This window comes from Mercenaria mercenaria, chromosome 14 (assembly GCF_021730395.1).
Source record: "Mercenaria mercenaria strain notata chromosome 14, MADL_Memer_1, whole genome shotgun sequence".
NCBI classification, from domain to species: domain Eukaryota; kingdom Metazoa; phylum Mollusca; class Bivalvia; order Venerida; family Veneridae; genus Mercenaria; species Mercenaria mercenaria.
Genome location: NC_069374.1, coordinates 39,570,797 through 39,587,790, shown reverse-complemented (window position 1 = coordinate 39,587,790; position 16,994 = coordinate 39,570,797). Strand labels below are relative to the sequence as shown.

General features: G+C 37.7%; 1 protein-coding gene across 1 annotated transcript in view; it reads left to right on the top strand.

Annotated features, from left to right (window-relative positions):
- The window catches only part of LOC123527416 (mitofusin-2-like), a 371,163-nt gene that overhangs the window by 196,454 nt on the left and 157,715 nt on the right, over nt 1-16,994 (top strand). The window contains exon 12 of the mRNA XM_053523313.1: nt 12,611-12,737. Within this exon, the coding sequence (XP_053379288.1) occupies nt 12,611-12,737 (127 nt within the window). The remainder of the gene's footprint in view (nt 1-12,610; nt 12,738-16,994) is intronic.

The following is a 16,994-nucleotide window of genomic DNA, read 5'->3' as shown; positions in this document are numbered from 1 at the left end:
CTAAAAATAGAAAAACCTTGTGACCTCTCTAGAGGCCATATTTTTCACAAGATCTTCATGAAAATTGGTCAGAATGTTTACCTTGACGATATCTAGGTCAAGTTCAAAACTGGGTCACGTGCCTTCAAAAACTAGGTCAGTAGGTCAAATAATAGAAAAACCTTGTGACCTCTCTAGAGGCCATATTTTTCATGGGATCTGTATTAAAGTTGGTCTGAATGTTTATCTTGATGATATCTAGATCAAGTTCGAAACTGGGTCAGCTGCGGTCAAAAACTAGGTCATTAGGTCTAAAAATAGAAAAACCTTTTGACCTCTCTGGAGGTCATACTTTCGAATGGATCTTCATGAAAATTGGTCAGAATGTTCACCTTGATGATATCTAGGTTGAATTCGAAACTGGGTCACGTGCCTCAATAACTAGGTCAGTAGGTCAAATAATAGAAAAAACCTTGTGACCTCTCTAGAGGCCATATTTTTCATGGGATCTGTATGAAGGTTGGTCTGAATGTTCATCTTGATGATATCTAGGCCAAGTTCGAAACTGGGTCAACTGTGGTTAAAAACTAGGTCAGTAGGTCTAATAATAGAAAAACCTTGCGACCTCTCTAGAGGCCATATTTTTCATGAGATCTTCATGAAAATTGGTCAGAATGTTCAACTTGATGATATCTAGGTCAGTTTCGATACTGGGTCATGTGCCATCAAAAACTAGGTCAGTAGGTCAAATAATAGAAAAACCTTGTGACCTCTCTAGAGGCCATATTTTTCATGGGATCTGTATGAAAGTTGGTCTGAATGTTCATATTGATGATATCTAGGTCAGTTTCGAAACTGGGTCAGCTGCAGTCAAAAACTAGGTCATTAGGTCTAAAAATAGAAAAACCTTGTGACCTCTCTAGAGGCCATACTTTTGAATGGATCTTTATGAAAATTGGTCAGAATGGTCACCTTGATGATATCTAGGTCAGATTTGAAACTGGGTCACGTGCCTTCAATAACTAGATCAGTAGGTCAAATAATGAAAACACCTTGTGACCTCTCTTAGAGGCCATATTTTTCATGGGATCTGTATGAAAGTTGGTCTGAATGTTCATCTTGATGATATCTAGGTCAGGTTCAAAACTGGGTCAAATGAGCTCAAAAACTAGGTCACTATGTCAAATAATAGAAAAAAATGACGTCATACTCAGTTCAAAACTGGGTCATGTTGGGACAGGTGAGCGATTCAGGACCATCATGGTCCTCTTGTTCAATTAATCTTAATGAATTTTGGTCAGAATGATTACCTTGATGAAATCTAGGCCGAGTTTGAAAATGGATCATCTGGGGTCAAAAACTAGGTCACTAGGTCAATTAAAAAAAAAACACTTGTGTATGCGATAGAGACTGTTTTTTTTAACTGATCTTTATGAAATTTGGTCAGAATGATTACTTTGATGAAATCTAGGCCAAGTTTGAAAGTGGGTCATCTGGGGTCAAAAACTAGGTCACTAGGTCAAATAAAAAAACAAACTTTGTGTATGCGATAGAGGCTGTATTTTTCCATTAATCTTCATGAATTTTGGTCAGAATGATAGCCTTGATGAAATCTAGGCCATGTTCGAAAATGGGTCATCTGGGATTTAAAACTAGGTCACTAGGTCAAATCAAAGAAAAACCTTGTGTATGCGATAGAGGCTGTATATTTCAGTTAATCTTCATGAAATTTGGTCAGAATGATTACCTTGATGAAATCTAGGCTGAGTTCGAAAATGGATCATCTTGGGTCAAAAACTAGGTCACTAGGTCAAATCAAAGAAAAACCTTGTGTATGCGATATTGGCTGTATTTTTCCATTAATCTTTATGAATTTTGGTCAGAATGATAACCTTGATGACATCTAGGCCGAGTACGAAAACGGGTCATCTGGGGTCAAAAACTAGGTCACTAGGTCAAATAAAAAAAAAAACCTTGTGTATGCGATAGAGGCTGTATTTTTGAATTAATCTCCATGAATTTTTGTCAGAATGATTGCCTTGATGAAATCTAGGTCAAGTTCGAATATGGGTCCTCTAGGGTCAAAAAGTAGGTCACTAGGTCAAATCAAAGGAAAAGCTTGTATATGCAATAGAGGCTGTATTTTTCAATTGATCTTCCTGAAATTAAGTCCAAAATGCTAACCTGAATGAAATCTAGGCATGAAAATGGATCATCTTGGATCAAAAAGTAGGTCACTAGGTCAAATCAAAGAAAAACATCGTGTATGCGATAGAGGCTGTATTTTTCAATTGATTTTCATGAAATTTGGTCGAATGATAGTCTTGATGAAATCTAGGTCAAGTTCGAATATGGGTCTCGTACTCTGGGGTCAAAAATTAGGTCACAGGTCAAATCAAAGAAAATACTTATTTATACTCAAGATTTTTGCTCCAATTTTAATGATAATTGGTCATTTTTTTCCATGAAATCACTAGGTCAAACATGTTTACAACACTGTTATGGTGTGTTATGGTGTGTTTCTCAGGTGAGCGACCTAGGGCCATCTTGGCCTTCTTGTTTTATCATAAATCTTTGTCAGGATGTTTGTCTCCGTGAAATTTAGAACAAGTTCAAAACTGGTTTACCTGAGGTCGAAAGGAGATCATTAGGTCAAATCATAGAAAAGTCTTGTTAAGAATGTAGTGGCCACATTTTGCATTTGATCTTTATAAAAATGTGTCAGTGTCTCCATGAAATATAGCACAAGGTTGAAACTGGATTACTTGAGGTTTCAAACTAGGTCACTAGGTCAGGTCATAGTAAAAACTTGTTAACACTCTAGATGCCACATTCTCATCTTGATCTTCCTAAGACTTTGTCAGAATGTTTGTCTTTATGAAATTAATGTTTATTTAAAACTTATTTATCTGATGAGATCTTTAACTAAGTCACTTGGTCTAATCATTTTTCCCTATGAAATCTAGATTAAGTTCAAAATTGGTTTTACTTGAGGTGCAAAATTAGGTCACTAGGTCAAATAATAGAAAAACCTTGTTAACACTCTTAGAGACCACATTTTCCATTTTGATCTTTATAAAAAATTAGGGATGGCAACGAATATTCGAATATTCGGTCAAGACACGAATATTTGAATACCGTTTCACTATTCGAATATTCGAAAAAATATAAGGGCGCAAGAAATAAATAAAAACCAAATGAAAGAACCAGTATTTTCGTCTATCGAATTAAAAAATTCGCTTTCATATACGCGCGAAAATGGCTTCTGTCGCTGTCAGACGTGTCACTTTGTATATTAGCGTGCCGAGATTGTACATCGCTATGGTGATGACATCGTACCCTGTAGTAAGTACCGCTAATTGCTTACCTTTAGAAATTTTATTGGTCCCCAATTGATGTAAATCCGTTACAAATCGCCTTGTTTTCGATAGGTGCAAACCGCATGTAATTAAAAATCATCAGAAAGCACTTTAACTAATGACTCAGATTTAAATCAAAGTCGATTTAAGATGTAGTTGAGTAAAGAAAAATGCCGAAAAGTGTTGAAAACAAGTCAGATGTGATGAATATTATTTTCATATAAAACGAATCATCCTCCTGATAATAAATGCGTTTCGTATGGAGAAAAAAATAGTGGAATCTACTCAATATTCAGATAAAGGGTAAAGTTAAGAAAGTAGAATTAATGCAGATCGCCGCTAAGGGTACGATAAATTCATAAGATTTTGAGTTGATTTGTTGATCATTGGATGACCGAATATTCGAATATTCGTTCGAAAGGTTGACCGAATATTCGAATACCAAAATTGCTATTCGTTGCCATCCCTATAAAAAATTGTCAGAATGTTTGTCTCTGTGAAATATAGGTCAGGGTCAAAACTTGGTTACCAGAGCTCTTAAAGTAGGTCAAAATTGGTTTACATGAGGTTGAAAACTAGGTCATAAAACTTTGTCAGAATCTTTGTCTGTATGAAATCTAGATTAGGTTTGAAACCAGATTATTTAGGCCAAATTCTAGGTCACTTGGTCAAATCATAGAAAGAGATTCGTAACACTGAAAAGGCCGCATTTTCTGCCTGAACTTCATGAGACTTGGTCAGAATGTTTGTCTGTTTTTAGCTCACCTGTCACGTAGTGACAAGGTGAGCTTTTATGATCGCCCTTCATCCGTTCGTCTGTCTGTCTGTTCACAATTTCTTGTGAACACGATAGAGACCACAGTTTGCAATCAATTTTAATCAAACTTGCATACAACTTGTATTGGCATAATATCCCTGTTTCTTTGGAAAACTGGCCAGATCCCATCATGGGTTCAAGAGTTATGGCCCCTTAAAGGGCCAAAATTTACTATTTTTGGCTTGTGAACACGATAGAGACCACATTTTGCAATCAACTTTAATCAAACTTGCACACAAGTTATACTGGCATGATATCTCAATTCCTTTCGAAAACTGGCCAGATCCCATCATGGGTTCCAGAGTTATGGCCCCTTAAAGGTCCAAAATTTGCTATTTTGGCTTTTGCAGCCATATAGAGACATCATTATGTCTCCCACCACACAGTGGTGTGGGAGACATATTGATTTACTCCAGTCTGTGTGTGTGTCTGTCTGTCACAAAGCTTGTCCGCACTCTAAGTCGAACATTTCTCATCTGATTTCCACCAAACTTAAACAAAATGTGTTTGACCATAAAACCTCGTTCAAGTTCGAAAACTAGCCAAATTGGTCCAGGCGTCTTGGAGTTATGGCCCTTGAATTACCAAGAATCGGCCTTTTACTCTTGTCCGCAGTCTAAGTCGAACATTTCTCATCCATCTTTACCAAACTTGAACAAAATGTGTTTGACCATGAGACCTCGGCCAAGTTCGATAACTAGCCAAATCGGTCCATGCATTTTGGAGTTACGGCCCTTGAATTATCAAAAAAATCGGCCTTTTTACTCTTGTCCGCACTCTAAGTCGAACATTTCTCATCCGATCTTCACCAAACTTGAACAAAATGTGTTTGACCATGAGACCTCGGCCAAGTTTGATAACTAGCCAAATCGGTCCCGGCATTTTGGAGTTACGGCCCTTGAATTACCGAAAAATCCGCCTTTTTACTCTTGTCCGCTCTCTAAGTCGAACATTTCTCATCCGATCTTCGCCAAACTTGAACAAAATGTGTTTGGCCATAAGACCTTAGCCAAGTTTGATAACTAGCCAAATCAACTCAGGCACTTTTGATTTATGGCCCTCTGGGGGAGACATATTGTTTTTGCCCTGTCCGTCCTTCCGTCCGTCCGTACATCACACTTCATTTCCGAGCAATAACTGGAGAACCATTTGACCTAGAACCTTCAAACTTCATAGGGTTGTAGGGCTGCTGGAGTAGACGACCCCTATTGTTTTTGGGGTCACTCTGTCAAAGGTCAAGGTCACAGGGGCCTGAACATTGAAAACCATTTCCGATCAATAACTAGAGAACCACTTGACCCAGAATGTTGAAACTTAATAGGATGATTGGTCATGAAGAGTAGATGACCCCAATTGATTTTGGGGTCACTCCATCAAAGGTCAAGGTCACAGGGGCCTGAACATTGAAAACCATTTCCGATCAATAACTAGAAAACCACTTGACCCAGAATGTTGAAACTTAATAGGATGATTGGTCATGAAGAGTAGATGACCCCTATTGATTTTGGGTCACTCCGTCAAAGGTCAAGGTCACAGGGGCCTGAACATGGAAAACCATTTCCGATCAATAACTAGAGAACCACTTGACCCAGAATGTTGAAACTTCATAGGATGATTGGTCATGTAGAGTAGATGACCCCTATTGTTTTTGGGGTCACTCTGTTAAAGGTCAAGGTCACAGGGGCCTGAACATTGAAAACCATTTCCAATCAATAACTTGAGTACCAATTGACACAGAATGTTGAACCTTCATAGGATGATTGTACATGCAAAGTAGATGACCCCTATCGATTTTGGGGTCATTCTGTTAAAGGTCAAGGTCACAGGGGCCTGAACATTGAAAAACATTTCCGGTCAGTAACTTGAGAACAACTTGACCCAGAATGTTGAAACTTCATAGGATGATTGGTCATGCAGAGTAGATGAACCCTATCGATTTTGGGCTCACTCTGTTAAAGGTCAAGGTCACAGGGGCCTGAACATGGAAAACCGTTTCTGATCAATAACTTGAGAACCTCTTGACCCAGAATGTTAAAACTTTATAGGATAATTGGACATACAGAGTAAATGACCCCAATTAATTTTGGGGTCACTCTATTAAAGGTCAAGGTCACAGGGGCCTGAACATTGAAAACAATTTCCGGTCAGTAACTTGAGAACCACACAACCCAGAATGTTGAAACTTCATAGGATGATTGCTCATGCAGAGTAGATGACCCCTATCGATTTTGGGGTCACTCCATTAAAGGTCAAGGTCACAGGGGCCTGAACAGGAAGGAAACACATAATGCTGGAGTGTATTAGTATTAGGTACATTACAGGGATGGCACAAAGGAAACACATAATGCTGGAGTGTATTAGTATTAGGTACATTATAGGGATGGCAGGAAGGAAACACATAATGCTGGAGTGTATTAGTATTAGGTACATTACAGGGATGGCACGGAGAAAACACATAATACTGGACTGTATTAGTTATAGGTACATTACAGGGGTGGCACAAACAAAACACATAATACTGGAGTGTATTAGTATTAGGTACATTACAGGGGTGGCACAAACAAAACACATAATACTGGAGTGTATTAGTATTAGGTACATTACAGGGGTGGCACGAAGAAAACACGTAATACTGGAGTGTATTAGTTATAGATACATTATAGGGGTGGCACGAAGAAAACACATAATACTGGTGTGTATTAGTATTAGGTACATTACAGGGGTGGCACGAAGAAAACACATAATACTGGAGTGTATTAGTTATAGGTACATTACAGGGGTGGCACGAAGAAATCACATAATACTGGAGTGTATTAGTATTAGGTACATTACAGGGATGGCACGGAAAAAAACACATAATACTGGAGTGTATTAGTTATAGGTACATTATAGGGATGGCACGAAGAAAACACATAATACTGGAGTGTATTAGTTATAGGTACATTACAGGGGTGGCACGAAGAAATCACATAATACTGGAGTGTATTAGTATAAGGTACATTACAGGGGTGGCACGAAGAAATCACATAAAACTGGAGTGTATTAGTATTAGGTACATTATAGGGATGGCAGAAATAAAACACATAATACTGGAGTGTATTAGTATAAGGTACATTATAGGGATGGTACAAAGAAATGATATACTGGAGTGTATTACTATTATGTACATTATAGGGATGGGACGAAGACAACACATAATACTGGAGTGTATTAGTATTAGGTACATTATAGGGATGGCACAAACAAAACACATAAAACTGGAGTGTATTAGTATTAGGTACATTATAGGGATGGCACAAACAAAACACATAATGCTGGAGTGTATTAGTATTAGGTACATTATAGGGATGGCAGGAAGGAAACATATAATGCTGGAGTGTATTAGTATTAGATACATTACAGGGATGGCACAAAGGAAACACATAATGCTGGAGTGTATTAGTATTAGGTACATTATAGCGATGGCAGGAAGGAAACACATAATGCTGGAGTGTATTAGTATTAGGTACATTACAGGGATGGCAGGAAGGAAACACATAATGCTGGAGTGTATTAGTATTAGGTACATTATAGCGATGGCAGGAAGGAAACACATAATGCTGGAGTGTATTAGTATTAGGTACATTATAGGGATGGCAGGAAGGAAACACATAATGCTGGAGTGTATTGGTATTAGGTACATTATAGGGATGGCAGGTAGGAAACACATAATGCTGGTGTGTATTAGTATTAGGTACATTACAGGGATGGCACGAAGAAAACACATATACTGGAGTGTATTAGTATTAGGTACATTACAGGGATGGCATGGAGAAAACACATAATACTGGAGTGTATTAGTTATAGGTACATTACAGGGGTGGCACAAAGAAAACACATAATACTGGAGTGTATTAGTATTAGGTACATTACAGGGGTGGGACGAAGAAAACACATTATACTGGAGTGTATTAGTTATAGGTACATTACAGGGGTGGCACAAACAAAACACATAATACTGGAGTGTATTAGTATTAGGTACATTACAGGGGTGGCACAAACAAAACACATAATACTGGAGTGTATTAGTATTAGGTACATTACAGGGGTGGCACGAAGAAAACACATAATACTGGAGTGTATTAGTTATAGATACATTATAGGGGTGGGACGAAGAAAACACATAATACCGATGTGTATTAGTATTAGGTACATTACATGGGTGGCACGAAGAAAACACATAATACTGGAGTGTATTAGTTATAGGTACATTACAGGGGTGGCACGAAGAAATCACATAATACTGGAGTGTATTAGTATTAGGTACATTACAGGGATGGCACAGAAAAAAACACGTAATACTGGAGTGTATTAGTTATAGGTACATTATAGTGATGGCATGAAGAAAACACATAATACTGGAGTGTATTAGTTATAGGTACATTACAGGGGTGGCACGAAGAAATCACATAATACTGGAGTGTATTAGTATCAGGTACATTACATGGATGGCACGAAGGAAACACATAATGCTGGAGTGTATTAGTATAAGGTACATTACAGGGGTGGCACGAAGAAATCACATAATACTGGAGTGTGTTAGTATTAGGTACATTATAGGGATGGCACAAATAAAACACATAATACTGGAGTGTATTAGTATAAGGTACATTATAGGGATGGTACAAAGAAATGATATACTGGAGTGTATTACTATTATGTACATTATAGGGATGGGACGAAGAAAACACATAATACTGGAGTGTATTAGTATTAGGTACATTATAGGGATGGCACAAATAAATCACATAATACTGGTGTGTATTAGTATAAGGTACATTATAGGGATGGTACAAAGAAATGATATACTGGAGTGTGTTACTATTATGTACATTATAGGGATGGGACGAAGAAAACACATAATACTGGAGTGTATTAGTATTAGGTACATTATAGGGATGGCACAAACAAAACACATAAAACTGGAGTGTATTAGTATTAGGTACATTATAGGGATGGCACAAACAAAACACATAATGCTGGTGTGTATTAGTATTAGGTACATTATAGGGATGGCAGGAAGGAAACACATAATGCTGGAGTGAATTAGTATTAGATACATTACAGGGATGGCACAAAGGAAACACATAATGCTGGAGTGTATTAGTATTAGGTACATTATAGCGATGGCAGGAAGGAAACACATAATGCTGGAGTGTATTAGTATTAGGTACATTACAGGGATGGCAGGAAGGAAACACATAATGCTGGAGTGTATTAGTATTAGGTACATTATTGGGATGGCAGGAAGGAAACACATAATGCTGGTGTGTATTAGTATTAGGTACATTACAGGGATGGCACGAAGAAAACACATATACTGGAGTGTATTACTATTAGGTACATTACGGGGATGGCACGGAGAAAACACATAATACTGGAGTGTATTAGTTATAGGTACATTACAGGGGTGGCACAATGAAAACACATAATACTGGAGTGTATTAGTATTAGGTACATTACAGGGGTGGGACGAAGAAAACACATTATACTTGAGTGTATTAGTTATAGGTACATTACAGGGGTGGCACAAACAAAGCACATAATACTGGAGTGTATATGTATTAGGTACATTACAGGGGTGGCACGAAGAAAACACGTAATACTGGAGTGTATTAGTTATAGATACATTATAGGGGTGGCACGATGAAAACACATAATACTGGTGTGTATTAGTATTGGGTACATTACAGGGTTGGCACGAAGAAAACACATAATACTGGAGTGTATTAGTTATAGGTACATTACAGGGGTGGCATGAAGAAATCACATAATACTGGAGTGTATTAGTATTAGGTACATTACAGTGATGGCACGGAAAAAAACACATAATACTGGAGTGTATTAGTTATAGGTACATTATAGGGATGGCATGAAGAAAACACATAATACTGGAGTTTATTAGTTATTTGTACATTACAGGGGTGGCACGAAGAAATCACATAATACTGGAGTGTATTAGTATTAGGTACATTACAGGGATGGCACGAAGGAAACACATAATGCTGGAGTGTATTAGTATAAGGTACATTACAGGGGTGGCATGAAGAAATCACATTATACTGGAGTGTATTAGTATTAGGTACATTATAGGGATGGCATGAAGAAAACACATAATACTGGAATGTATTAGTATAAGGTACATTATAGGGATGGTACAAAGAAATGATATACTGGAGTGTATTACTATTATGTACATTATAGGGATAGGACAAAGAAAACACATAATACTAGAGTGTATTAGTATTAGGTACATTATAGGGATGGCAGGAAGGAAACACATAATGCTGGAGTGTATTAGTATTAGATACATTACAGGGATGGCACAAAGGAAGCACATAATGCTGGAGTGTATTAGTATTAGGTACATTGTAGCGATGGCAGGAAGGAAACACATAATGCTGGAGTGTATTAGTATTAGGTACATTACAGGGATGGCAGGAAGGAAACACATAATGCTGGAGTGTATTAGTATTAGGTACATTATAGCGATGGCAGGAAGGAAACTCATAATGCTGGAGTGTATTAGTATTAGGTACATTATAGGGATGGCAGGAAGGAAACACATAATGCTGGAGTGTATTAGTATTAGGTACATTACAGGGATGGCACGAAGAAAACACATATACTGGAGTGTATTAGTATTAGGTACATTACAGGGATGGCACGGAGAAAACACATAATACTGGTGTGTATTAGTTTTAGGTACATTACAGGGGTGGCACAAAGAAAACACATAATACTGGAGTGTATTAGTATTAGGTACATTACAGGGGTGGGACGAAGAAAACACATTATACTGGAGTGTATTAGTTATAGGTACATTACAGGGGTGGCACAAACAAAACACATAATACTGGAGTGTATTAGTATTAGGTACATTACAGGGGTGGCACGAAGAAAACACGTAATACTGGAGTGTATTAGTTATAGATACATTATAGGGGTGGCACAAAGAAAACACATAAAACTGGTGTGTATTAGTATTAGGTACATTACAGGGGTGGCACGAAGAAAACACATAATACTGGAGTGTATTAGTATTAGGTACATTACAGGGATGGCACGAAAAAAACACATAATACTGGAGTGTATTAGTTATAGGTACATTATAGGGATCGCACGAAGAAAACACATAATACTGGAGTGTATTAGTTATAGGTACATTATAGGGGTGGCACGAAGAAATCACATAATACTGGAGTGTATTAGTATTAGGTACATTACAGGGATGGCACGAAAAAAACACATATACTGGAGTGTATTAGTATTAGGTACATTACATGGATGGCACAAAAAAAACACATATACTGGAGTGTATTAGTATTAGGTACATTACATGGATGGCACGAAGAAAACACGTAATACTGGAGTGTATTAGTTATAGATACATTACAGGGGTGGCAAGAAAAAAACACATAATCCTGGAGTGTATTAGTATTAGGTACATTATAGGGATGGCACAAAGAAAACACATAATACTGGTATTAGTATTAGGTACATTAGAAGGATGGCATGAAGAAAAAACATAATACTGGAGTGTACTAGTATTAGGTACATTACAGGGATGGCACGAAGAAAACACATAATCCTGGAGTGTATTAGTATTAGGTACATTACAGGGATGGCACGAAGAAAACACATAATACTGGAGTGTATTAGTATTAGGTACATTATAGGGATGGCACGAAGAAAACACATAATCCTGGAGTGTATTAGTATTAGGTACATTACATGGATGGCACGAAGAAAACACATAATGCTGGAGTGTATTAGTATTAGGTACATTACAGGGATGGCACGAAGAAAACACATATACTGGAGTGTATTAATATTAGGTACATTACAGGGATGGCACAAAGAAAAGACATATACTGGAGTGTATTAATATTAGGTACATTACAGGGATGGCACAAAGAAAAGACATATACTGGAGTGTATTAATATTAGGTACATTACAGGGATGGCACGAAGAAAACACATATACTTGAGTGTATTAGTATTAGGTACATTACAGGGATGGCACGAAGAAAACACATATACTGGAGTGTATTAATATTAGGTACATTACAGGGATGGCACGAAGAAAACACATATACTTGAGTGTATTAGTATTAGGTACATTACAGGGATGGCACGAAGAAAACACATATACTGGAGTTTATTAATATTAGGTACATTACAGGGATGGTACGAAAAAAACACATAATACTGGAGTGTATTAGTTATAGGTACATTACAGGGGTGGCACAAAGAAAACACATATACTGGAGTATATTAGTATTAGGTACATTACAGGGATGGCACAAAGAAAACACATATACTGGAGTGTATTAGTATTAGGTACATTACAGGGATGGCACGAAGAAAACACATATACTGGAGTGTATTATTACATGTATTAGGTACATTACAGGGATGGTACAAAGAAAACACGGCGTGAGATGGCAGATGAGCTAGACTACATGGAGAAGCAACTATTGTTGTTGACAACTGAAATTAAGGATAAGATAAAAGGAATGGTAGAAGATGTTGAGAGAAAGGTAAGAAGTTTCTTGCATTTGTTGTCGTGTGTTGTCAATTGTCAACAATTCATAGTTAAAGTCCCATTATTTCTCTGAAATAGCATTATTTTCCTTAGAAAGAAGACCACAAGACATTGTCAGATTGTAGAGCAGAAACAGCATGTATTTGGTCTATGTTGACACTTAATCCTTGAAAAATAATCGCCGCAAATAAGCCGTTTAGTATTTTGTATGGATGACAAAATATTGCCAGTGTTACATATTTAATTGGCGTTTTTTTCCGATGACAGTTCGTAATAACGGAAGGACACATAATTGAATGATGTCATTCGTACAAAAATTTACCAATAGAGCCGGGACACAGACGATATCATCAGTGGTTATAATAAAAATACTCTAACAGTCAACTGGCACAGTGGCAGAGAGAGCTAAGGCACTGGTTCAGAAAACTCTGTTTTTGTCAGGGCCAATGGTTCGCTCCATGCTGAGGACAATCTTTTTTTTTTTTTTTTTTTTTTTTTGATTGATTTTTTAGCTCCACTATTGGAGAACATAGGTGCTATTCTACTCGCCCCGGTGGCGGTGTGAGCTTTCTCAGTTAAAGTTTTTCGGCAACATTTGTTTTTCTTTGTTAATCCCCAGCCACAAGTGATGGGGGGTTAAAGGAATGGTCTCCGTCCGTCCATCTGTCCGTAACCCTTTCGTTTCCACTCCATATCTCCTAAACCCCTTGAAGGATTTTCATGAAACTTGGGTCGAATGATCACCTCATCAAGACGATGTGCAGAACTCATGAGTCAGCCTTGTCAGCTCAAGGTCACGGTCACAACTCAAGGTCAAAGGTTTGAGCCTTCCATTTTGTGTCCACTCTATATCTTCTAAACCCCTTGAAGGAATTTTATAAAACTTGGGTCAAATGATCACCCCATCAAGATGGTGTGCAGAACCCATGAGTCAGCCAAGCCAGCTCAAGGTCAAGGTCACAACTTAGGGTCAAAGGTTTGAGCCTTCCATTTTGTGTGTGCTCTATATCTCCTAAACCCCTTGAAGGATTTTCATCAAACTTGGGTCAAATGATCACCTCATCAAGGTGATGTGCAGAACTTATGAGTAGCCATGCCAGCTCAAGGTCAAGGTCACAAATGAGGGTCAAAGGTTTGAGCCATCCATTTTGTGTCTGCTCTGTATCTCCTAATTCCCTTGAAGGATTCATATGAAACTTGGGTCAAATGATCACCTCATCAAGGCGATATGCTGAACTCATGCATGCCAGCTCAAGGTCAAGGTCACTACTCAAGGTCAAAGGTTTTAGCCTTCCATTTCGTGTCTGCTCTATATCTCCTAAACCCCTTGAAGGGATTTTATAAAACTTGGGTCAAATGATCACCACATCAAAACGATGTGCAGAACTTATGAGTCAGCCATGCCGGCTCAAAGTCAAGGTCACAACTTAGGGTCAAATGTTTGAGCCTTCCATTTTGTGTCCACTCTGTATCTCCTAAACCCCTTGAAGGATTTTCATCAAACTTGGGTCAAATGATCACCTCATCAAGACGTTGTGCAAAATTCATGAGTCAGCCATGTCAGTTCAAGGTAAAGTTCAAGGTAAAGGTCACAGCTAAAGGTCAAAGGTTTACCCTTTCACTGTCCATAGCAGTGGCGGGGGATTTAACTGTCTTTCAGACTGCCATGTTTTTATTAAGAATCCACCTGTCATAAGCAGCCATCATTTTCAATTGAAATAAATTTTACCTGTCATAAATAATCACCTGGTTTTAAAGATCATTTCCTGACTATATTCCTTAGATGGCTTCTCTGTGCGAGTTCTAGTGTACAGCACGAATATTTATTACAAAATTTAATGCATTTACTAACATTCAGACAGGAGACTTCAGTATATTTTTATTTGTAAATTTTCATAAACATTTATGATTTTGTTGATGTCATTTGTGTACTATTCATTCATTATAAATGCACACTGATCTGTGCTACATAAAGATGATCCACTACCTATTGAAGAATATGTATGTTTGTTCCTTTGAAATAAAAATGCGCTTCTAAGTTATACAGTATCTCTACTGTATAACTTGCTGGTATTTTTTAATCCCCACCACTCATCCTTCCGTCTTTCCGTCCTTCCATCCATCCTTCACATGTGGTTCTGTGACGATCTGTGTTTGAAGAGAATGGGAACCACTGCCTTACCCTTGCATGATCGTAAGAGGCGGCTAATAGGGTCTTAACGCTTGGTTTTGCTGTAACTCTGTGATTCCAGCAGGTATGCAAATTTTGATTCCATACCTCATGTTTTTATTTCGATGTAAATGAGATGTGAAACCAAAATTTATAGTCCTGTTTGGCACCATATAACCTAGACTGTGTTGGTGCGCTGTAAAACCCAAATAAATTAATAAAATCCTTCACAACTCAAGGTCAAAGGTCTTAGCCTTCCATTTCGTGTCCACTCTGCATCTCCTAAACCCCTTGAAGGAATTGTATAAAACTTGGGTCAAATGATCACCTCATCAAGAGGATGTGCAGTACTCATGAGTCAGCCATGTTGGCTCAAGTTCAAGGTCACAAGTCAGGATCAAAGGTTTAAGCCTTCCATTTTGTATCCGCTCTGTATCTCCTAAACCCCTTGAAGGATTTTCATGAAACCTGGGTCAAATGATCACCTCATCAAGACGATGTGCAGACCCCATGAGTTAGCAATGCCGGCTCAAGGTCAAGGTCACAAAGGTTTTAGCCTTCCATTTTGTGTCCACTCTGTATCTCCTAAACCCCTTGAAGGATTTTTATTAAACTTGGGTCAAATGATTGCCACATCAAGAACTCATGATTCAGCTATGTCAACTCAAGGTCAAGGTCAAAGGTTTGAGCTCTGTATCTCCTAAACCCCTTGAAGGATTTTCATGAAACTTTGGTCAAATGATCACCTCATCAAGATGATGTGCAGAATTTATAAGTCAGTCATGTCAGGTCAAGGTCACAGCTCAAGGTCAAAGGTTTACCCTTTCACTATCCATAACAGTAGCGGGGGATTTAGCTGTCTTTCAGACTGCCTTGTTACTATTGCTTATATCTTACTGTAACTTCACATTAACAATGTTCAGCATGCAACCAAAGTATGTGCAGGGGCTGGGCCCATTATACCCAAGGTCAGGGTCACCAAGGTTACTTCGGTTATTTTTAAGGTTAAAGTTTTTGGCAGCCTTTGTTTTTCTGTCATATCTTTGTTACTATTGCTTATATCTTACTGTGTAAGTTCACATAAACATTGTCCAGCATATAAACAAAGTATGTGCAGGGGCTGGGCCTGTTATACATAAGGTCAAGGTCACCAAGGTGTTATACTTGGAATTATTTTAATGTTAAATTTTTTCAAAAGCTTTGTTTATAGACATATCTTTGGTACTTTATAAGATAGTTACTTGAAATTTTTTTTTTGATAATCATCATCTGTGTGGTTACAATCCCCATAACTCTTATTGTATTTTTGACAGAATTATGCCCCTTTTATTAAAGTTTTTTTTTAATCTTCGCTTTCTTGATAATCTTTAGTATAATATAAGATAATGACTTAAAACTTAAAATGTATCTTTATCATCATCATCTGCATGTGTGGTAACAATCCCCATAACTCTGTTTTGTATTTTTGACCAAATTATGCCCCTTTCGTACTTAAATTTTAAAGTAGAGGTCTCTTATTGAGACATAAATTCATTTTACTGTCAAATCGCCGAATAGTGGAGCGCGCTGTCTTATGGACAGCTCTTGTTATTCTTGAGATTATATAACAAGATTTTTCTTGGATGGTCCTCTACCAAAGCTATTCAAACAGTTCAGCTTGGTTGCACATGGGGGCCGCCAGAGCTAAAATGACAAAAATCTTCAAACAACATCTCCTCTTAAACAGATGGTCCAATTTTGAAATAATTTCACACAAATGGTCCTTATGTCACCCTCTACCAAGATTCGTCAAAAAACATGGCCGCCAGGGGGCGTGGTCACTTTTCCCTATATGTATATAGTGGAAATTAAAAAAGTCTTCTTGTTTGAAACTGCAGGCCTGATTTTAAAATAATTTTACACAAATGGTCCTTGTGTGACCCTCTACCAAGAATTTGTTCAAATTATTTTGATTTGTCGAACAACATGGCTGCCAGAGGACGTTGTCACTTTTCCCTATATGAATGATATAGTGGAAACTTTTAAAATCTTCTTGTGTGAAACTGCTGGCCTGATTTTAGAATACTTTTACACAAATGGTTC